This window comes from Moschus berezovskii, chromosome 10, assembly GCF_049115385.1.
Source record: "Moschus berezovskii isolate FMDL1 chromosome 10, NW_MosBer_1.0, whole genome shotgun sequence".
Lineage (NCBI taxonomy): Eukaryota > Metazoa > Chordata > Mammalia > Artiodactyla > Moschidae > Moschus > Moschus berezovskii.
Genome location: NC_142469.1, coordinates 71,712,348 through 71,737,171, shown reverse-complemented (window position 1 = coordinate 71,737,171; position 24,824 = coordinate 71,712,348). Strand labels below are relative to the sequence as shown.

The 24,824-nt window shown below is 37.5% G+C and overlaps 1 protein-coding gene across 2 annotated transcripts in view; it reads right to left on the bottom strand.

Annotated features, from left to right (window-relative positions):
* CEP162 (centrosomal protein 162) overlaps positions 1 to 24,824 on the bottom strand; it is a 99,949-nt gene that overhangs the window by 49,635 nt on the left and 25,490 nt on the right. For both annotated transcript variants that reach the window (XM_055433902.2, XM_055433903.2), the window contains 5 exons: positions 20,690 to 20,805; positions 19,764 to 19,794; positions 16,378 to 16,494; positions 6,519 to 6,710; positions 5,883 to 5,964 (listed from right to left, as the gene is read on the bottom strand). In XM_055433902.2, the coding sequence (XP_055289877.2) occupies positions 5,883 to 5,964; positions 6,519 to 6,710; positions 16,378 to 16,494; positions 19,764 to 19,794; positions 20,690 to 20,805 (538 nt within the window). The remainder of the gene's footprint in view (positions 1 to 5,882; positions 5,965 to 6,518; positions 6,711 to 16,377; positions 16,495 to 19,763; positions 19,795 to 20,689; positions 20,806 to 24,824) is intronic.

Sequence of the window (24,824 nt, the reverse complement as noted above, 5' to 3'; positions counted from 1 at the left end):
AAGAATCTTCTCCAACACCACAGTTCAAAAGCATCAATTCTTCGGTGATCAGCTTTCTTCACAGTCCAACTCTCACATCCATACATGACCATAGGAAAAACCATAGCCTTGACTAGACGGACCTTTGTTAGCAAAGTAATGTCTCTGCTTTTTAATATACTATCAAGGTTGGTCATAACTTTCCTTCCAAGGAGTAAGCGTCTTTTAATTGCATGGCTGCAATCAGCATCCACAGTGATTTTGGAGCCCAAAAAATAAAGTCTGACACTGTTTCCCCATCTATTTCCAATGAAGTGATGAGACCAGATGCCATGATCTTTGTTTTATGAATGTTGAGCTTCAAGCCAACCTTTTCACTCTCCTCTTTCACTTTCATCAAGAGGCTTTTGAGTTCCTCTTCAATTTCTGCCATAAGGGTAGTGGCATCTGCATATCTGAGGTTATTGATATTTCTCCCGGCAATCTTGATTCCAGCTTGTGCTTCTTCCAGCCCAGCGTTCCTCATGATGTACTCTGCATATAAGTTAAAGAAGCAGGGTGACAGTATACAGTCTTGACGTACTCCTTTTCCTATTTGGAACCAGTCTGTTGTTCCATGTCCAGTTCTAACTGTTGCTTCCTGACCTGCATACAGGTTTCTCAAGAGGCAGGTCAGGTGGTCTGGGATTCCCATCTCTTTCAGAATGTTCCAGAGTTGATTGTGATCCACACAGTCAAAGGCTTTGGCATAGTCAATGAAGCAGAAATAGATGTTTTCTGGAACTCTCTTGCTTTCTCCATGATCCAGTGGATGTTGGCAATTTGATCTCTGGTTCCTCTGCCTTTTCTAAAACCTGCTTGAACATTCGGAAGTTCACGGTTCACATACTGCTGAAGCCTGGCTTGGAGAATTTTGAGCATGACTTTACTAGCGTGTGAGATGAGTGCAATTGTGCGGTAGTTTGAGCATTCTTTGGCATTGCCTTTCTTTGGGACTGGAATGAAGACTGACCTTTTCCAGTCCTGTGGCCACTGCTGCGTTTTCCAAATTTGCTGGCATATTGAGTGCAGCACTTTCACAGCATCATCTTTCAGGATTTGAAATAGCTCAACTGGAATTCCATCACCTCTACTAGCTTTGTTCGTAGTGATGCTTTCTAAGGCCCACTTGACTTCACATTCCAGGATGTCTGGCTCTAGGTGAGTGATCACACCATCATCATTATCTTGGTCGTGAAGATCTTTTTTGTACAGTTCTTCTGTGTATTCTTGCCACCTCTTCTTAATATCTTCTGCTTCTGTTAGGTCCATACCATTTCTGTCCTTTATCGAGCCCATCTTTGCATGAAATGTTCCCTTGGAATCTCTAATTTTCTTGAAGAGATCTCTTGTTTTTCCTATCCTGTTGTTTTCCTCTATTTCTTTGCATTGATCGCTGAGGAAGGCTTTCTTATCTCTCCTTGCTATTCTTTGGAATTCTGCATTCAAATGCTTATATCTTTCCTTTTCTCCTTTGCTTTTCGCTTCTCTTCTTTTCACAGCTATTTGTAAGGCCTCCTCAGACAGCCATTTTGCTTTTTTGCATTTCTTTTCCATGGGGATGGTCTTGGTCCCTGGCTCCTGTACAATGTCACGAACCTCCGTCCATAGTTCATCAGGCACTCTATCAGATCTAGCCCCTTAAATCTATTTCTCACTTCCACTGTATAATCATAAGGGATTTGATTTAGGTCATATCTGAATGGTCCTGTGGTTTTCCCTACTTTCTTCAATTTAAATCTGAATTTGGCAATAAGGAGTTCATGATCTGAGCCACAGTCAGCTCCTGGTCTTGTTTTTGCTAACTGTATAGCGCTTCTCCATCTTTGGCTGCAAAGAATATAATCATATAATATAATATGATTTCGGTGTTGACCATCTGGTGATGTCCATGTGTAGAGTCTTCTCTTAAAGTCATGCTCAAAATTCTCCAAGCCAGGCTTCAGCAATACATGAACTGTGAACTTCCAGATGTTCAAGCTGGATTTAGAAAAGGCAGAGGCACCAGAGATCAAATTGCCAACATCTGCTGGATCACGGGAAAAGCAAGAGAGTTCCAGAAAAACATCTATTTCTGCTTTATTGACTATGCCAAAGCCTATGACTGTTTGGATCCAAACTGTGGAACATACTGAAAGAGATGGGAATCCCAGACCACCTGACCTGCCTCTTGAGAAATCTGTATAGAGGTCAGGAAGCAACAGTTAGAACTGGACATGGAACAGACTGGTTCCAAACAGGAGAAGGAGTACATCAAGGCTGTACATAGACAACCTGCTTATTTAACCTATATGCAGAGTACATCATGAGAAATGCTGGGATGGAGGAAGCACAAGTTGGAATCAAGATTGCCAGGAGAAATATAAATAATCTCAGATATGCAGATGACACCATCCTTATGGCAGAAAGCGAAGAACTAAAGAACCTCTTGATGAAAGGGAAAGAGGAGAGTGAAAAAGTTGGCTTAAAGCTCAACATTCAGAAAACTAAGATCATGGCATCTGGTCCCATCACTTCATGGGAAATAGATGGGGAAACAGTAGCTGACTTTATTTTTTGGGGCTCCAAAATCACTATAGATGGTGACTGCAACCATGAAATTAAAAGACGCTTACTCCTTGGAAGGAAAGTTATGACCAACCTAGATAGCATATTAAAAAGCAGAGACATTACTTTCCCAACAAAGGTCCATCTAGTCAAGACCATGGTTTTTCCAGTAGTCATGTATTGATGTGAGAGCTGAACTATAAAGAAAGCTAAGCACTGAAGAATTGATGCTTTTGAACTGTGGTGTTGAAGAAGACTCTTGAGAATCCCTTGGACTACAAGGAAATCCAACCAGTCCATCCTAGAGATCAATCCTGGGTGTTCATTGGAAGGACAGATGTTGAAGTTGAAACACCAATACTTTGGCCACCTGATGCGAAGAGCTGACTCATTTGAAAAGATCCTGATGGTAAGAAAGACTGAAGGCAGGAAGAGAAGGGGACAACAGAGGATGAGATGGTTGGATTGGATCATTGACTCAATGGACATGAATTTGGGTCAACTTCAGAAGCTGGTGATGGAAACAGAGGCCTGGCATGCTTCCATCCATGGGGTCGCAAAGAGTTGGACACAACTGAGCGACTGAACTGAAGCCAACAGAGACACAAGATGTGTAAAAAAACAAAACAAAAAACTATTCAGTAACACTAGCATAGCCCCAAACAGTAATGATCACATGAGGACAACTGCCCTTTAAAACTATTAACTAGTACTGCAGATCGGTGGAAGAATTTAGACTAAGTATTCAAGCAGATGGACTTCCCTAATAGCCCAGTCAGTAAAGAATCTGTCTGCAATGCAGGAGACCAGGGTTCAACCCAAGGTCAGGAAGATCCCCTGGAGAAGGAAATGGCAACCCACTCCAGTATTCTTGTCTGAAAAATGCAATTGACAGAGGAGCTTGCCAGGTTACAATCCACTGAGTCGCAAGAGTTGGACATGACTTAGCAACAAAACCAGATGAGTTTTAGTATAAGCTACACTGAATTATTATGTCTCAACTAGCACAAACATAGGAAAAAGACCAAGAAATCACTGCAAGTGGATTTACATGATGAAGTTCAAGGAGGGGCTCAAAAACTTGTTTGTTAAAACATAAATGAACATGTGAATACATGAACAGATGACAGGCTTTGCGCAGAAATACTTGATGGAGATAAAAACCCGACAATCTGAGTGTGTTCCTGGGTCATGGTCATATGATCTTGAGAAATGAATTTAACCTCTTTAATCCCCAGTTTCTTATCTATGAAATGAGGATGATAATGGAATAGACTTCATGGAATTGCTATAAGATTAAATAAAGTCTGATTCTGAAAGAGATGGGAATCCCAGACCACCTGACTTGCCTCTTGAGAAACCTGTGTGCAGGTCAGGAAGCAACAGTTAGAACTGGACATGGAACAACAGACTGGTTCCAAATAGGAAAAGGAGTACATCAAGGCTGTATATTGTCACCTTGCTTCTTTAACTTATATGCAGAGTACATCATGAGGAACGCTGGGCTGGAAAAAGCACAAGCTGGAATCAAGATTGCTGGGAGAAATATCAATAACCTCAGATATGCAGATGACACCACCCTTATGGCAGAAAGTGAAGAGGAACTCAAGAGCCTCTTGATGAAAGTGAAAGAGGAGAGTGAAAAGGTTGGCTTGAAGCTCAACATTCAGAAAACAAAGATCATGGCATCTGGCCCCATCACTTCATGGGAAATAGATGGAAAAACAGTGGAAACAGTGTCAGACTTTATTTTTTGGGGCTCCAAAATCACTGCAGATGCTGACTGCAGCCATGAAATTAAAAGACGCTTACTCCTTGGAAGGAAAGTTATGACCAACCTTGATAGTATATTAAAAAGCAGAGACATTACTTTGCCAACAAAGGTCCGTCTAGTCAAGGCTATGGTTTTTCCCGTGGTCATGTATGGATGTGAAAGTTGGACTGTGAAGAAAGCTGATCGTCAAAGAATTGATGCTTTTGAACTGTGGTGTTGGAGAAGACTCTTGAGAGTCCCTTGGACTGCAAGGAGATCCAACCAGTCCATTCTAAAGGAGATCAATCCTGGGTGTTCATTGGAAGGACTGATGCTAAAGCTGAAACTGCAATACTTTGGCCACCTCATGCGACGAGTTGACTCATTGGAAAAGACTCTGATCCTGGGAGGGATTGGGGGCGGGAGGAGAAGGGGACGACAGAGAATGAGATGGCTGGATGGCATCACCGACTCTGTGGACATGAGTTTGAGTGAACTCTGGGAGTTGGTGATGAACAGGGAGGCCTGGCGTGCTGTGATTCATGGGGTTGCAGAGAGTCAGACACGACTGAGCGACTGAACTGAACTGATAGGTAAAGAGCTTTGTACAGCACCTGGTCCACAGTAAGCATGTGGTTAAAACGTTAGCTGTTATTATCATCATCATCATCTGGTTCCTGTGGGAGCTTTACCAGTTAAGTGTGCTTACCTCGGGTGCATCACGTGAACCGTGGGGATAAAGATGCTGACCTATTTGTCATGAAGATCTCACGAAATAATGGCTGTGACACTTCTGGTGCTGCATGGATGTCAAGATTTCCTACAACAAGGTGACTGTGATATGATTCTCTGTGCTGGTGAATGACAGCCAGGTCCTGTAAACTGTCATTAAAATGTACTGGAGCTGGAGATTTTTGTGAAGCCCATTTCTCTTGTGACCCAAGATTTCACCCTGGGAGATGACGGCTAGTCTGTGACTGCAGAATTTACTGGTGTATAAAGAAGCAAGCAGATGACTCACACACAGAATAAAATTAATGTTCACTCTTAGTGTTCGAATCAGCTGTCGCTGAGCTATTTAGAGCTGGCTGAAGGGATTTTATTTTTCAGTGAAAAGCTTTAAGACTACCCACCTAATGGCAGCAACTTTTTAGTAGTAATTGTTTATTTTTTTATTTTGGAAGTAGATGAATTTTGATAAACTGAGTAAAGATTAATAGGAAAAGAAAACAGGAATGACTCACAGGTAGACTCATACCAGCTACCTGTTAATCATTCACTAGGAATGGTTCAGTTCAGTTCAGTTGCTTAGTCATGTCCGAATCTTGCGACCCCATGAACCACAGCACACCAGGCCTCCCTGTCCATCACCAACTCCTGGAGTTTACCCAAACTCATGTACATTGAGTCAGTGATGGTATCTAACCATCTCATCCTCTGTTGTCCCTTTCTCCTCCTGCCCTCAATGGGAAAGACTGGTAGAACAAATGATTCTAGAAGTTTGCAGTAAAAAAACAATAAACAAACAAACAAACCTGCACAATCCATTCCAAGAAACTCATACCTGACAGGTTGTAAATCAAAACCACTGACCCCAAAGGAATCTATTCTGATAGGCTTCATCAGCTCCTCTACTGTGGGCAGATCTGAGGGAACAAAGTTAAAACAGCAACCAAAAATGTTACGGAAACTGCTTAATTTAATGTCTAATACCACCAAAATCACATTTTCTCTGATTGACATAGTTAACAAAATGATACATATAATAATCCCAGGTTCCCACTATAAACTTATTTGTACCAAAAAAGTCTTTGGTATTTATGTTTGAAATATATATCTACTTTCTCTCCCTCTCTCTAAGTATAGGTGTATGGGTATATCCACAAACATTATTTTTTTAGTTGATCCCCCCAAACTATTCTCCATTAAAAAAAATAACATTAGTATATGTTCATGGAAAAATATAAAAAATATGAAAATTCTCAAGAAGTTTCTTAATTTGGTCAAAGCATATTAGAGGAGGAATTAAAATTTTAACCTATTTTTGATGTTAACTTTATAGTCAAAAGGGCAATTCCCAGATTTATTTAAAGAAACTTTTAAATTCAGATCCTGAGAAATCATTACTACAGTCAATTGTATTTAAATTATACCACACTGAAAAGAGCTCATAGAGAGGCTGAAACAGAGACGCTTTTACCAGACTCTGTAGTAGAGATGTTTTTAGAGGACCCTTCATTTTCTTGAGGATGATCTTTTGTTGAACTCTTGGTATTTTCTGCTGCATTGCTCTCAGTTCTTTGTTCATCTGCATCTCCCAAAGAATGGGCTATGTGACAATAAGCCTGATGGAGAGCTTCAATGTCATTATTGCTTTGTCCATAAGAAAGACCTGTTGAGATAAATGTAATCTCTAGTATAACCACACAAATACATGAGAAATATAAAACATTAAGTTCATCCTTTAATCTGTCAAGCAAGGTGAACAAGGCTGTAGGACAATACTGACACGATACAGAGTGAAATACAAACCTTAGTAATGGGTGGCCATAGCCTGCCAGTGTGAATCTCAGCAGGCTCAGGGACTGCAGGCTGAAATGTGTTCTGACAGGCTAACTGTAAAATCATCTCTGCCTACTATCCCTATACAACCTCTCTGCACTGGAGAAAACTATTCCTAAATTTCTCAAACTGAAGCAAAAAATTTTCACGGATTCTGTCTCTCCTCTGCTCCACACCCTGCCTCCCCATCTCTCTCTCTGCTTTCCTGAGCCACCAAACATCTAGCATTCTTCATTTCTTCACCAGGAATTCAATCCTCTAACTCTGCAGTCCAGTGTTCCAAAACCCTGCTAAAGCTGCTATAATTAAAAATAATAATAATAATAACTTCCTAGTAGACAAACCCAGCATTTAACTTTCTTCAGCCTGAAAAATTTTCTTTGCCCTGTGAGACATGTGACCCTACTCTTTTCCATAACTTCCTAGTAGACAAACCCAGCCTTTAACTTTCTTCAGCCTGAAAAAGTTTCTTTGCCCTGTGAGACATGTGACCCTGCTCTTTTCCTGGGACTGTTTCCTCTGTATAACACCTTCTTGTTCTTCTCACTGCTCTGATGGCTGCTTTTCCACCTTCTGTGGTAAATAGCTCATCTCAGGGCTCCATCTTCAAACTCTCTTTTTTATGGGTGTATGTGTGTGTGTGTGGGGGGTGATAGATAATTTCATTAACACCCTTTGCTTAGTAATTACCTATAAACATTTGATTCCCAAACCTGTGTCTTCTGTTTAGTCTATCTTCTATCTCTTTTGTGAACACTGAACTTCCTAACAGACATATAGACTGTTCTATAAGCAAATCACATCTAATACATCCTCAAGTGAATTAATTACATTCCCCAACAAAATCTGTTCTGCTCCCAGTATCTGCTATTTTGGCTATGGCATGATCAGTCACCCAGTTATCCAAAACAAAGAAGCTCATGTAACAGTTCACTTTTTCTTCCCTATTAACCTCCTTCTCTTTCCCACCAACTAATAAACTCTGGAGAAAAGAATTCAAAGAATCTAATGACAATGATGATGTAAGATTTTTATGAGTATTTTCTTACTCACTTTGTACTTTTCATTATTAACAACAGAATTTTCAAAATTAGAAGAATAAAAGCATTATAGAAGAGTAGAAAAAACAAGAGAAATAGGGTGATCAGACTCCTGTTCTCTTGATAACTATGACTATTAATTAATGCCTAAAGATAAAAGAGCATATATACAACCTCCTCTTTCTCTACATAATCTGTAAATTGCATAGTATAAAATTCTGAGGAACTAGTTTCAACTCTAAATGTAAGAGGGCACCAAGTACCACATGTGATTATGTAAGAATGCCTTACAATGGAATAGCTTTCCATCTGCTGCTTCAGGTCATCAGGTCACCACTGCTATTTGGAGCCTGTCCAATATGGAATAAATTTGCTTAAGTAAACTAAAAACAAAAAAGTGAAGGAGACTTCCCTGGAGGTCCAGTGGTTAAGAATCCACCTTGCAATGCAAGGGATGCAGGTTTGACTCCTGGTCGGGGAACTAAGATCCCACATGCTGCAGGGCAACCGAGTCCACGTGCCACAACTAGAGAGCCTGAGTGCTCTAACTACTGAAGCCTGCACACTCCAGAGGCTGTGCGCCACAGCCAGAGAATCCGTACGCCACCATGGACGATCCCACAGGCTGCAACTGAGACCCAATGCAGCCAAAGAAATAAACAGATAAATACATTTTAAAAGTGGGGGATACCGCCAGTTCAGAATCACTAACAGTTAAGTGGCAGGGATGTTCAGCAGGACTTGAGGAAAACAATCTTGCCTGCTAAAGTAAGCCTAATTTTTTCTCCAAACCATCTATCAGACTCAAAGGGAGAAGAGAATTAATTTTTATGAAGAAATGAAAAAGACAGAAGACATTTTTCCTCCTCTAGAGAAATACCTGGATGCTTAGTATCTGCTGAGTATGCACAAAAGAAATGATCCCAATGGGAAACAGCGTCCCAGTACTGAACGCGCAGACCTAATTTAACTGGCATGAGGCGCCAGGAAGAAGAGGTTTTGGCTTAAAGTAACAGCTGAGCAAACGTGGAAAAGCAAATTACCTGAAAGCTAAAAATCAGAAATGGAAGATAGGGAAGCATTAGATGCTGCTCAGAAAACAGAGCAAGGGAAAGGTACTTGTCTCCTAATTTGAATCATTAATCCAACTGATATTAAAAACAATTTCAGGGTCATAGATGTTGACCTTTTTTTAATATATATATATTTTGTGGAAGTACAGTTGACTTACAATGTTTCAGATGCACAGTAAGGTGATTCAGTTATACAAACACATATTTTTGAAATTATTTTTCATCATATATTATTACAAGATATTCACTATAGTTCCTTGTGTTATACAGTAAACTTTTGTCGCTTATTGCATCATCTATTTTTTAGACTCTTTGTGACCCCATGGACTGTAGACCATCAATCTCTTACGACCTCATGGACTGTAGCCTGCCAGGCTCTTCTGTCCTGGGAGATTCTCCAGGCAAGAATACTGGGGATCTTCCCACCCAGGGATTGAACCCAGGCCTTCCACACTGCAGGCAGATTCTTTACCATCTGAGCCACCAGGGAAGCCCTTTAATTGGAAATCTAGCATTCTATTCATACTAAGTCAAACAAGTGGAATCAGAATGTCATAATTTTTTTAGTTAAGCAAAAATTCATAAGTTTTCTAAAATATATATATGTATACAAAAGCTTTTCTACTACACTTGATAAAGGCTTGAGAAAGAACATTAAAAAAAAAGAAGAGATGGAGAAACTGGAGAACATAAACTAAATGAAATGGGAACACTGAATATGAAATAGAAAAAGTGAAACATACTAGATAAAAGTAAAAGATCATCATGTTGTTTTTAAACATGACTGCTCATCAGAAACATATCTGGTGCTCCGGAGAAAAAGAGTAATACTTGAGCATTTGTATTTTTCAAAAAACTTCAAGATAATTCTGATATGCATCTGGATTTTAAAGTGATTACAGGTTTTTCTATTAGATCCTATTTTTGGTGATAAAGAGTTCTATTATTTTGCTGTTGACCAATCATGATACAATGGTATTAAGTAATAGTCACATAATCACAAGAGTAAAAGATGTTTATCAGTTGTCACAATCAACAGCCAAACAAAAAATAAAAGATAATTACAATTGCAAGCCATATGGGAACATGATTAACAAAATAAAATAATTACACACAATGGGGGTGTGTCAAGCAGAGTGATGTGGTAAGTGGAAGTGCAGACAGGCACAAGTTTTCATCCACCGTCTAGGTCTTTTGGTGGGTGCATTTAGTCTACTGACATTTAAGGTAGTTACTGAGATGTATGATCCTACTACCGTCTTCTTAATTGTTTTGGGTTTACTTTCTATAGCTCTCTTCCTTCTGTTTCCTGCCTAAAGAAGTTCCTTTAGCATTTGTTATAAAGCTGGTTTGGTGGTGCTGAATTCTCCTAACTTGTGCATATCTAGAAAGCTTTTGATTTCTCCATCAAACCGGAAGGAGTCTTGCTGGGTATTCTTGATTGTAGGTTCTTTCCTTTCATCATTTTAAATATATCACGCCATTCCCTTCTGGCTTGTAGAGTTTCTACTGAGGAATCAATTGATAGCCTAATGGAAGTTCCCTTGTATGTTATTTGTCATTTTTCCCTTGTTGCTTTTAATAATTTACCTGCCTTTAATTTATATCAGTTTGATTACTATGTGTCTTGGTATGTTTCTCCTTGGGTTTATCCTGCCTGGGACGCCTCTGTGCTTCCTGGACTTGGTTGACTATTTCCTTTCCCATGTTTGGGACGTTTTCAGCTATTATCTCTTCAAATATTTTGTCAGGTCCTTTCTATGTTAAAATCTTTTTATGCATTTTATAGAGAGAAAAGGGCTGACTTCTTGCATGTATTTTATATATTACCACAAGTCAAAAACCCACTATATTTTCCACTTTAAGAGGCAGAGAAGTGTCAGATCCTATTGGGCAGAGGCAGGCGTCTAGTCATGAAGCAACACTGTCCTCCTGTGACTGCTCCAGTCACACAACCATGGCACAAAATGCTCCCTGCCCTTGAGACAAATGAAAACAAGCAAAAGCCTAGATATGACCATCATTTTATAGTTACCAACCTTTTTAAGACAGTAAAGCACAAGTTTCATGAACAGTATTAATAAAAAAAAAAAAAAGAGAGAGAGAGAAAAATTTTTGACAATGTATCACCTAAACTGGAGAAGGAAATGGCAACCCACTCCAGTGTTCTTGCCTGGAGAATCCCAGGGACAGGGGAGCCTGGTGGGCTGCCGTCTATGGGGTCGCACAGAGTCGCACACGACTGAAGCGACTTAGCAGCAGCAGCAGCATCACCTAAACTGAGCCTGCTTAAGGCTGGAAGACGCATTGGAAACAAAGGAAGCACTGATACTTTCAGTTCTTGATTCAAGCTCAAACTCTGATTTGAAAATTTTCCAGTGTACTTTTGTAAATACTAGGTAAATTTAATACTTCATAGTCAAAAGGTATTTATGTCTTCAGGTTTTTTCATTATAATTTGACTATTAACAGTATTGAAATAAAAGTGATGAGAACCACAGAGCTGCTACTTCTCGTTGAACTGTAGCAGTATGCTAGGCACTATACATAATCTCAATTGATCATCAAATGATGTCATTTTAAAGAAGAGGAAACAGACTTTGAGGCACTAATTGTCCACTGTCACCCAGCTGGTAACTGGCAAGGCTGGAAATATGAATCCAAGACCAAAGACAGTAAGGTCATACTCTTTACTCTTCTAGTAACTGACTCACCAAATTATTTCAGAATCAAGAATATTTAAGAAATAAGCCCCCAAAATTTTAATTTTATATAATTTCCCAGATCATATTAGAGTTTCTATTTTCAGCAATATGTTTTTTATTTCTGAGTTTTAGTATAATGTACAGCAGAAGTTTTCAAACTGCTCTGATTTTCATTCAGAGAAAAGCATGGGTTCCACAGATGTCTGAATTTTCATTTTAAAATATGAGGAGCAGAGTGATTAACTCTTTCCTCTGGCTTTGTTTTCATGCAAGCTATGTGCTTGTGAATATGTAAATTTTTACATTATCCAGCTAAATGTACTGAATTTCATTTGCTTGTGACTGTCTTTATCATTTTATTAATTTTAAATAAAGTATAGAGTGTGGAAAAAAAAATACAATTGTTTTTTAAAAGAATCCATATCTATTTACTGAAAACAGTGCAAGCAGACTATCAGAGCACATATGACAAGTATTTAAATAAAAACAGTAATAAGACTGAGGAACATGTGCCCAGCACATGCTTCCATCACGGCAGAATATTCAGTCAGGGACATGAGTTAGTGAAATCCGGGAGTTGGTGATAGACAAGGAGGCCTGGCGTGTTGTGATTCATGGGGTCACAAAACTGAGCGACTGAACTGAACTGAAATGAACAAGTAAACCAGTAATGTTTGATGGAAAACTTCTGTTGCAATTTTTTGTTGTTGTTTTAACTTTGTAACTGTTATATTCACATTTTAAAATGGAAGTAAAAGAAACAAGACAGTGGTGACTCTTAGAATGGCAATGACTAGAAATAAGAGATGTGAGTGGACTTTCAGGTTTTGAGTGGACTTTGAGGTTTTGATCATGCTTTGTTTTTTGATCTGGTGGTGATCATGAATGTGTTCAATACTTGAAAATTCATCAAACTGCACTATGATGATTCATGAATTCTACTATAAGTATATTATACTGCCATAAAAAAAGTATATGATACTGCCAAAAAGAAATAAAAAGTAAAATTAAAATATAAGCAGATGTTCAGAGTTGGCTAGTGATTTACCATTTCTATTGCTCTTTTTTTGACTAGTGTCTGGGTTGACTTAGTTGACCATATTGGTCACCTAAGACTTGCAAAAGCAAGCTGAAAAGATCCCATTTGCACTTGTTTATGTGGTAAGCCAAAAATATTTTCATATTATACAATAAAAATATATACAAACATACTGGAAATTTGATGATATAACAATGTAACAAGTATCTGCAACATTTAATTTTAAAAATTTCAAAAGACCATTACTGTTCTCACTAGCTTTTGAATGTCACAAATGTAAACATTTATATTTATACTGATAAAATATATTTTGTATCTATATGGAGAGTACTACCTAAGATTCCATTTGGGAGGTAGGTAACAGTTCACTGCTTTAAGAAAGTTTGAAAAGGCACTATCTTAAAGGTCTCTACAACTTTTAGTCAAGTCTAGATGGTCCTACACATTTCAGAATTTCAGTATGTGATCTAGCTTTTTCCTTCCCAGAAGGAACTATGGAAAAGCATAAAAACAGTCTCACTTCTCCTACATATAGCAAATTTAACAGAATTGGGGGGGAGACACAGGAAATTAAATTTAATCTCAGTACCATGCTTTGTATCAACAGCATTTATTAACAAGTATTTCTTTTAAAACACACTTTACTCAGCCTCTAGGCATAAAGTGTCACCATTAGCAAGTTCAGACTATTTAACTTGTTAAAAAAAGGTAGAAAATGTGAGATTGAAAATTTTACTGTTGATACAGCCTACCAAAACTGAATCAAGAATAAACAGATAATGTGAACAGACCAATTACTAGAAGTGAAACAGAATCTGTAATTAAAAAAACACTCCCTACAAACAAAAGTCCAGATTGGATGCCTTCACTAGGGAATTCTAACAAAGACAAAAGAAAGAACTTATACTGATTCTTCTCAAGATCTTCTAAAAGACTGAAGAGGAGGGAAATCTCCCCCAGTCATTCTGTGAAGCCACCATTACCTTGATCCAAAACCAGACAAAGACAGTACCAAAAAATAAAATCACAGGCCGAAATCTCTGATGAATACAAATGCAAAAATCCTCAACAAAGTATTAGCAAACAGAATCCAACAGTACATAGAAAGGATCAGACACTGTGATCAAGTTGGATTCCTCCCAAGGTCACAAGGATGGTTCAACATATCAATCAATGTGATACATACACCACATCAACAGAAGAAAAGACAAACCATATAACCATCTCAATAGATGCAGAAAAAGCATCTGATAAAATTGAACATTAATTCATGATCAAAATTCTCACCATAGTGGGTATAGAGAGAACATAAATCAACACGATAAAAGCTATTTATGAAAAACCCACAGCTAACATAGTACTCAACCGTGAAAAGCTGGAAGCCCTCCCACTGAAATATGGACCAAGACAAGGATGCTCTCTCACCTCTTCTATCTGACATATTTTGGAAGTCTGAGACACAGCAATGAGACAAGAAAAAGAAACAAAAGGTATCCAAACTGGAAGGAAAGAGGTGAAACTGTCACTACATGCAGATGACATGATACTCTATATAGAAAACCCTGAAGACTCCACACAAAAACTATTAGAACTAATAAATGAATTAAGCAAGGGAGCAGGATACATGGTTACAGAACTCTGTTGCATTTCTTTATACTAACATTAAGTATCAGAAAAAGAAAAAAAAAACCCCTTTCAATGATGCATTTATTAAATACCTAGGAATACACCCGACCAAGGAGCAAAAAGATTTACATGATGAGAATTATAAAATACTGATGAAGGAAATTAAAAATTATTTAAAGAAATGGAAAGCTACTCCATGCTCTTGAACTGGAACAAACAATATTGTTAAAATAGCCATACTACTCAAAGCAACTTACAGATGTAATGTGATCCCTATCAAATTACCCATGACATTTTTCACAGAACTAGAACAAATAATCCTAAAATTTATATGGAACCACAATAGACCCAGAATTGCTAAAACAAATCTGTGAGGAAAAAAAAAAAGTTGAAGGCATACCTTCCAGGCTTCAGACAATACTACTAATCTACAGTAATCAAAACAGCATGGTACTGGCATAAAAACAGACCCATGGATAAGTGGAACAGAATAAAGAGCCCAAAAAAACCCCCACACCTGTGGTCAATTAATTTTCAACAAAGGCAAGACTATACAATGGAGAAAAAATAGTCTCTTCAATAAGTAGTGTTAGGAAAGCTGGTTGGTCTCATGGAAATCAATAAGATTAGAACACACCCTCACACCACACACAAAGATAAACTCAAAATGGCTTAAGACTTAAAATATAAGACATGACACCATAAAACTCGTGGAAAAGAACATAGGCAAAACATTCTCTAATATAAATTGTATCAATGTTTTCTTAGGTCTCATAAGGCAAAAGAAATAAAAGCAAAAATAAGCAAGTGGAACCAAATCAAACTTACAAGGTTTTTGTACAAAAGGAAACCATAAACCTACAGAATGGGAGAAAATATTTGTAAACGATGCAACTGACAAGGGCTTAATTTCCAAAATATACAAACAGATCAATAGAAAAAAAAATGCAATCAAAAACAAACAGAAGATGTAAACAGACATTTCTCCAAAGAAGCCATACAGACAGCCAAAAGGCACATGAAGAGATGCTCAATATTGCTATTCGAGAAATGCCCAAGTCAAAACTATAACGTGATATCACCTCACACCACCATGAAAAAGAATGACCATCATGAAAAAGTTTACAAATAATAAATGATAGAGAGAGTGTAGAGAAAAGGGAACCCTCCTACACAGTTGTTGGGAATGTAAGCTGCTGCAGCCACTATGGAGATCAGCACAGAGGTTGCCTAAAAAACTAAAAATAGAGTTACCGTATGATCCAGCAATCCCAACTCCTGGGCGTATATCCAGAAAAGATGAACACTCTAACTCAAAAAGATACATGCACTCCAATATTCATAGCAGCACTATTTACAAGACTCAAAACATGAAAGCAACCTAGGTGTGTATCAATAGATGAATGGATAAAGAAGATGCGATGTATACACACACACACATACGTGCATGTGCAATGAAATACTATTCAGCCATGAAAAATAATTGAATAATGTCATCTGAAGCAGCATAAATGAATTTAGAGATTATCATACTAAGTGAGGTCAGAAAGAGAAAGATAAATACTGTATGACAGCACTTATATGCAGAATCTAAAAAATGATACAAATGAACCTATTTACAAAATAGAAACAGACCCACAGACACAGAAAACAAACTTCTGGTTACTAGAGGAGGAATAAACTAGGAGTTTGGGATTAACAGATACACACTACTATATATAAAACAGATAAACAACAAAGACCTACTGTATAGCTCAGGAAAACTATATTCAATATCTTGTAATAACATATAATAGAAAAGAATCTAAAAATATATATATACACACATGTGAGTATGTATGTCTACATACACACACATATATAACTGAATCAAATATACTTCAATAAAAAATGTAAATTTACTGATAGTTATTACATATATTGTTATATATCATATATATTTCCCCCAGAAATGAAGTCAATTAGTCACAAAATATTACATGTTTAGAGACTAGCTACAGTTTCTCATTCTTACCTGTTCCTATCATTTCATTATCAGTCATATCTGACAGGGCCTTTGGCTTAGTTTTTGTTCTATCCTGTTCATCAAGGTTGACTTCTGCAACAGAGTCTAATGAATCAAGCAGCACTACTGGAATAACATAAAAATATTAGGAATATAAATAAGCTTGTATGGTTCTATTAATAAAATACTTAAATCATATGCAATCTGTATAAAAACAAAGATAAACGTTTACATATAAAGAATATATAACTATATACCTAGAACAAGAATGATTTTCTTCTTATATACAACAGAATAGGCTTACATCAAAACTTATCTATGCTTAAATACAAGTCTGCTGCTGCTAAGTCGCTTCAGTCATGTCTGACTCTGTGCGACTCCATAGATGGCAGCCCACTAGGCTCACCCATCCATGGGATTCTCCAGGCAAGAACACTGGAGTGGGTTGCCATTTCCTTCTCCAATGTGTGAAAGTGAAAAGTGAAGTCACTCAGTCGTGCCTGACTCTTAGTGACCACATGGACTGCAGCCTACCAGGCTCCTCTGTCCATGGGATTTTCTAGGCAAGAGTACTGGAGTGGCTTGCCATTGCCTTCTCCGAAATACAAGTCTAATATACATTTATATGTAAAAGGCAAAGGGCTGAGGAAAATAACAAAAAAAAACCCTTTTTCTCTTAATTTTATTGACACATAGTGCTGATTAAAAATTGTATATATTTGAGATCTATGACTTGTTGATTTGATAAACATATACACTATAAAATCCAATCAGTCCATCCTAAAGGAGATCAATCCTGGGTGTTCATTGGAAGGACTGATGTTGAAGCTGAAACTCCAATACTTTGGCCACCTGATGAGAAGAGCTGACTCATTCGAAAAGACCCTGATCCTGGGAAAGATTGAGGGCAGGAGGAGAAGGGGACAACATAGAGTGAGATGGTTGGATGGCATCACTGATTCAAAGGACATGAGTTAGGGTGAACTCCAGGAGTTGGTGATGGACATGGGGTCACAAAGAGTTGGACACGACTGAGCGACTGAACTGATACACTAGAAAGTAATCAACCAAATCAAGCTAATTAACATATCCATGTACCCATTTTTGTGTATGTGATGAGAACACTTAGGATCTCCCTGCTGAGCGAGTTTCAAGTATACATTAATTGCAGTCACACTGTTGCACATCAGATATCCGGAACTTACTTTTACCCGTTAACCAACCTCCATATGGCCCAAACCCAGCCCCTGGTAACCATCATTCTACTGTTTCCAGGATATTGACACTTTTAGATTCCACATATAAGTAAGGATAAACAGTATGCATCTTCATCTGCTTATTTCACTTACTGCAATACCTCCACATATATCCATTTTGCTGCAAATGGCAGGATTTCCCTTTTTTTTTTAAAGCTATATATACTCCATTTTCTTTGCCCATTCCTCTTTTGATGGACATTTAAGTTCTATCCACATCTTGGTTATTGTGAATAATCCTGCAGTATATGACAGCGGGGCTTCCTAGGTGGTTCAGGGTAAAGAATCTGCCTGCCAATGCTGCAGACCCAGTAGGTTCGATCCTTGGGTCGGGAAGATCCCTTGGAGGAAGAAATGGCAACCCACTCTAGTATTCTTACTTGGAAAAATCCCATGGACAGAGGGGCATGGTGGGCTATGATTCATGGGGTCACAAAGAGTTGTACATGACTTGGCAACTGAGCACACACACAAATATGGGAGTACAGGTATCTCTTACAGTTATATATCCAGAAGTGGGATTCTGAATAATAAGGTAGTTCCACTTTTAATTTTTTTTCAGGAACCTCTATCCTGCTTTCCATAATGGCTGCACCAATTTATGTCCCTACCTACAGTGTACTGAAATTCTCTCTTCCTTATAAGAAGAAAGTGAAGTTGCTCAGTTGTGTCCAACTCTGCGACCCCATGGACTGTAGCCTACCAGGCTTCTCCATCCATGGGATTTTTCAGGCAAGAGTACTTTTCTCTATATCCTTGCCAAAACTTATTTTTCCTCTTTATGATAACAATCATCTAACAAGTGTGAGGTGATATCTCATTATGGTTTTGATCTGTACTTCCCTGATGATTATTAAAGTTTAGTAATTTTTCACACACTTGTTTGTCCAGCTGAATATCTTGAGAAATGTCTATTTGGGTCCTCTGTTCACTTTTAATTTTTGTTGTTATTGTTACTGAATTGAGTTTTCTGTATGTTGTGGATATTAATCCTTTACCAAACATATAGTTCATAAATATTTTGCCCTACTTTATAAGCTGCCTTTCACTCTGCTGTTTTCCTTTGCTATGTATTTAGAAGCTTTTTTAGTTTAATTCAATCCCATTTAGCTATTTTGCTTTTCTTGCTTGTGATTTGGGGATCATATCCAAAAAATTATTGCCCAGTATAACATCAAGCAGCTGTATTCCTATGTTTTTCTTTTCATTTTTGCAGTTTCTGGTCTTATATTTAAATCTTTGATCCATTTTGAGTCGACTTTCGTATGAGGTAAGGATCCAGTTTCATTCTTCCCCATGTGGACACCTAGTTTTCTAAACATGAAGTATTGAAGAGACTATCTGTCCTCATTTTATATTCTTGGCACCCTTGTTGAAGATCAGGTGACCACAGGCGCATGGACTTATTGTTTCACTGGTTTTATGTCTGCTTTTATACCAGTACCATGCTGTCTTAGTTACTATAGCTCTGTAATACATTGTGAAGTCAGGGAGTGTGATGCCTCCATGCTCTGCTCTTTCTCAAGCTTGCTTTGGTTATGTGAAGTCCTTTGTGGTTTCATAAAAACTTTAGAATTTTTTTTTTCCTGTGAAAAATGTCACTGGAATTTGATAGGAATTTCACTGAATCTGTAGATCACTTTGGATAGTATGGACATCTTAACAGTAGTATTTCTTTTAATCTGTGAGCACAGAATATTTTTCTATTTAAAATTTATTCCTAAACTTGTATTCTTTTTGATGTCACTGCAAATATAATTGCTTATTTGTAGTCTTCTTGAGGAATATTTGTCTAGCTTTTGTATCAAGGTGATGCTGGTCTTACATAATGAGTTTGAAAAAATTCCCTTTTTTTCTGTTTTTTAAAGAAGAGTTTAAGGAGGATTAACATTAATCATCTTTGAATGTTTGGTAAAATTTATCCATAAAGGCATTTGGTCCAGGGTTTTTAAAAAACATATATCCTTAAATACAACAGGAAGAATTTAAGGTAGGCATAAAGAACATATTGGGAAAATCTATAAATTTTAATTCATCGGAAATTATTTAAAAACAGAAACAGTAATTTACTCAGAATTAGATATAATTCTGAACAGACCAACTGTTTGCCTACAAAAATTAATGAATACACATATTTACCATTAGCCAGCATGCCAGTTTTTTCTTCTTCCTAAATTAAAAAAAAGAAAATTATATGATTTGAAATTGAACTTATATGAAATGACTACACTGCAAAGAGTAACAGAACTTGAAAGCCAGCCCTTTACCCCATTATGAAAAGCTCAATATGCTTTCTGGATTTCTTTCATCATGCTCATTCACTGATAATTCTGTAAGACTAGACAATGTAGCAGTGAGAGAACTTCTGCAAGTCTCTTCAGAACCTTGGTGATTACCAGCAAATAATTTAGGCCTTTGCGAGCCTTGTTTAAAGTACCTGATGTCATCTGTTCATCTACCTTGCTGAGAAATTATCCTCTTTATTGAACTCCATAATAACATCACTAGTTTATAACAGCAACTGTCTACTATTAGGTAGCTTCAAGGATAAGTTCTATCTGGCATGTCTTGGTAAAAACTGAGAAATGAGAGAATTAGAGTACAACATCCCTGAATGTGAACTGAATAATTTAATTGACAATTAACAATATTAATTTAATTTACAATCTTAGCCCAGTTTCAGACAGTAACATCACTATTGGCATAAATACTAGGGAGGGAATATTTATGCCAATAGTGATGTTACTAGGACAAGACCAACCAAAGAAAAGTACAGTTTAATATACCTGTTTAAAAATCAAGATTTGAGATTTTAATGAAATTTTCAATCTTCAAAACTTAAAGAAATCTTTCAGAAAACCATCAATTGCCATGTATTTTATTAAGATTAAAATTGACATCCTGAGTTAAGAAAGGGTCTGAATATTAAGAGACTTATAACTTTACAACAATGAGCAAGACTATAAAGAACTCTGTATTTCGAGCTCTTTTTAGAGCAACAGTGAGTAGTCAGCTAAGGTAATGAAAGAAGTTTCCAAACTGTCAAACATATAATTGATACATACCTGTTTGGGTACATTGGTTTTTTCTGACTGGGAATTTTCTTTGGACTTAGTCTCTCCCTTAGGAGTCAAAGGTGCATCAACATCCTCCTCATCTTCAAAATCATCACTATAATTTTCTGAAGAAAATAGTTTTAAAAAAACCACAAGAATCATATAGTCAAAAAAGTCAAATTCCCAGGAAAAGACTGTTGATTTCCAAAAGAAGTCTGTGTAAGACTAATTTACTTATATGCTAACACGAGGATATCTTTAAGAACACACTATTTTGAGGAAAAGATTGATGAGAATTCAATTCTTAAGACTTGGGTGGGCTTTTCTTTTTGTACTTTTAAGTAGTTATCAGTTTCATTTTTTTTATTGTATTTTTATATATATTATTTTCCAACTAAAATTTTTTAGAGGTGTTCAAAGTAGTATATACTTTTAAAACAAACTGCAGTTACTTGATTTTTAAAGATAAAAATCTCAAATTACTTACTTCTAAAAGGCAGCACTTCTGAAAAATCTAGACTTGCTTAAACAAAGGTTGGATTTTACTTACATTGATTTTTTTAGTCTTCACAGTTATTTCTACTGTTACCCTTAAGCAGTACTTATGAAAGCTCTGTCTCTGACACCTCCCTCAGGAAAATACTAGCCTTAATGACCTTCACTGTTTCCCAGTACTAGGCATCTCTCAGCTCAAGTCTCCAATTATTATCTCAATGACTCTGCAGCAGAAGGCAAAGGTCTGTCCAGTTAACACAATACTATCAAGCTTCTTATGATGAAGATGGGCAGAAACTGTCTGGCCAGGATCTTATCATCAATTTTTAATTGGTTGTTTATAGCCCTCCAGTTGAAGGAATGAGTGAGATTTGTGGGCTTCAGAACAAGAATGGCCTTTTCAGAATAGAACTGATCATTCATAATCTTATTTGTATTTCAAAAATTAGATCACGTTCAGAGACAGGATGGCCTGATGGGCGGAGACTGCATGAGGTTTGAGAGTCTGCTTCTGGAATGACCGTCTTTCAGTCTCCTCTGAATGGAGATTAACAATGGAAGTCTGAAAATGAGTAAGTTAAACAGAGATGTTCCCAGTGAGATCTACCTACAGAAATAGCTCCATTTCAGTTCACAGGTATATAAGGGTGGAAGAACATGGCTATTGTGACTTAGGTAGATAAACTAGGTTGGTTGATTAGTTACAACAGTATCTATATTCTAAGGCTGAGAAGCTCACTTCTATTTTTCTTCTATCCGAAAAAGAACTCTGCCTGGAATTTTATAGTATCAGTAGACCTAATTTAATTCACGTAACAGTTACAGAGAAATTACCTTGTGTTAAATTCTAGATGCTACGACCAATATCAGATGATTAACATTCTCATATTCTAGTGGGAATCACTGAATTTTAAGTACCTCAGGAATTAGTCTTGCTGAAGTAAAGATGGGTGGCCACTTCCTTCTCCAAAGTAAAGATGATGAACAAGGAGGGAACACATATGGGAGGGTATAGTAAGTAAGTGAGTAAGTGTTAGTCACTCAGTCGTATTCATGAACTGTGGCCCTGCAGGCTTCTCTGTCTATGGGATTCTCCAAGCAAGAATACTGGAGTGGATTGCCATTCCCTTCTCCAGAGGATCTTCCTGACCCAGGGATTGCACCCAGGTTTCCTGTATTGCACGCAGCTTCTTTACCATTTGAGCTACAGGGAAGTCCTACAGGAGAGTATGACATGAACTTAAACAACTACTTGGGATTCGGGAACTTTCTAAAATCAAAGGAAGAGGATGCAGTGTTTGTGTCAGCTCAAAGAAGCAGTACAAGAAACAGTTCAGATACTCGGGCACAGTGCTTGTGGCGTGACCAGAACCAGAAGACTTGTATTCAACTTCTGATTCAACTATTTTTCAGTTGTAGAACCAAAACCAAGTCACAAACTCTTTGCCTCGTGTTTCCCAGCTATAAAGTAGGAACAATAACTATTTACTTCAGAGAATTGCTGAGATTAAGAGTTATTGTTATATAATATGCATTGTATGATAGTCTTAGCCATTATGTTGAGCAGTAATAATTTATCTTTGTTAGTATTATAGCTTGTGTTATACTTAATCTGAATTAAAAGTTAATAAATAGCCAAATATTATTTAAGAAATGTACTAATCTAATGTGCACTTTTCAGAACTACATTTTGTTGGCACTTAGTAACGGAATAGTCTGTAGGCAAATATTACTGTCTAACATATAAAAGACCAATCTCAGGAATTTTGTCACAAATAAACTAGGTTTGAAGCAATAAGGAAATGCCATTGGTAGACACGCAGAGAAATAAGACAGACAAGAAATAAAAGGGAGGGAAACAATGAATCAGCAATTTCTGAAAGAAACACCAAGGGAAATTAAGTTTATATAAAAATGGAAGAATAAAACCCAGTTGAGAAGGTGGTTCTCATATGAGAAATAGCAGAGATAATAATATCCACCAGCTCTTTCACACTGGAAAACAATGAGAATATTAATTTTTATTTTATTTTCTTGGGCTCCAAAATCACTGCAGTTGGTGACTGCAGCCATAAAATTAAAAGATGCTTGCTCCTTGGAAGAAAGCTATGACAAACCTAGACAGGATATTAAAAAGTACACACATTACTAAGCGGTCCATACAGTCAAAGCTGTGGTTTTTCCAGCAGTCATGTATGGATGTGAGAGTTGGACCATAAACAAGGCTGAGTGCCAAAGAATTGATGCTTTTGAACTGTGGTGTTAAAGAAGACTCTTGAAGAGTCCCTTGGACTACATGGAGATCAAACCAGTCCATCCTAAAGGAAATCAGTCCTGAATATTCATTGGAAGGACTGATGCTGAAGCTGAAACTCCAATACCTTGGCCACCTGATGTGAAGAGCTGACTCATTAGAAAAGACCCTGAAGCTGGGAAAGACTGAAGGCAGGAGAAGAAGGGGATGACAGAGGACGAGACGACTGCATGGCATCACCAACACAATGGACATGAGTTTGAGCAAGTTCTGGGAGATGCTGAAGTACAGGGAAGCCTGGCAAGCTACAGACCACGGGGTCTCGAAGAGTAGGACGTGACTAAGTGACTGAACAAGAACAATTTTTACACTCCAGATCTGTTTGACCGGAAGACACTGCACATTCAACATTAGGGATTTCTACTAATATACTCTCTATCTGTAACTTTGAAAATACAATTTGCAAAAACAGAAAATAAGCAACAATTCTTAATGTAAAAGATCTAAAAGATATATTCTTTTAGAATGTAGGAGATATTTTTTCCTTCTCTGTTAGAATATTTGGCTGATAAATTTTAACTATGATGGAATCTAGAGGATTTTCACCTGTATCATACTGTATTTCAAGGACTTTGGAAATAATGAGTACATGCATACTCAGTTGTGTCCAACTCTGCAACACCATGGACTGTAACCCACCAGGCTCTTCTATCTGAGTAATTTTCTAGGCAAGAATACCAGAGAGGGTTGTTATTTCCTATTCCAAAATAATGCATAAAATGCATAAAGTATATGAAACAAATGTTTTCAGAAATTGGACAACCAGCAGTGCAAAAATATGACTCTTAAGAAAGATAAACAAGTGAGCTGAGTCTACATTTACTAGAAGGTACATACATCCTGGAGTGCAAAGCAGGATCAGGGAGATCAGGACAGTCTTACTGTGTTAAGAAAACAGAGATAAGAATACTGAAAAGACAAGGTAAGCTGCAGGCAAGTGATAAAGGGAGGAAGTTGAGCTGGTAAAGAGTCTGCCAGCAATGCAGGAGACCTGGGCTTGATCCCTGGGTTGCAAAGATCCCCTGGAGAAGGGAATGGCTATCTACTCCAGGATTCTGGCCTGGAGAATTCCATGGACTCTATAGTCCATGGGGTTGCGAACAGCTGGACTCCACTGAGCGACTTTCAGAAACAAAGCAATAGAAATCTGCAGGGGGCCCCCTTGAGTCTTTCCTGCATACTGAATCATCTAAGTGTAGTTTGACCAAAGAACAAGTGGGATGTTGGAAGTTGGACAATTTCCATATTTTGCACAGGAAAAAGTGATTTTGAAGCTCTAACCAACTTGAGTAGAAAAAATCCTTGTTGTTCAGTAGGGGCATCCAGTGAAAATAT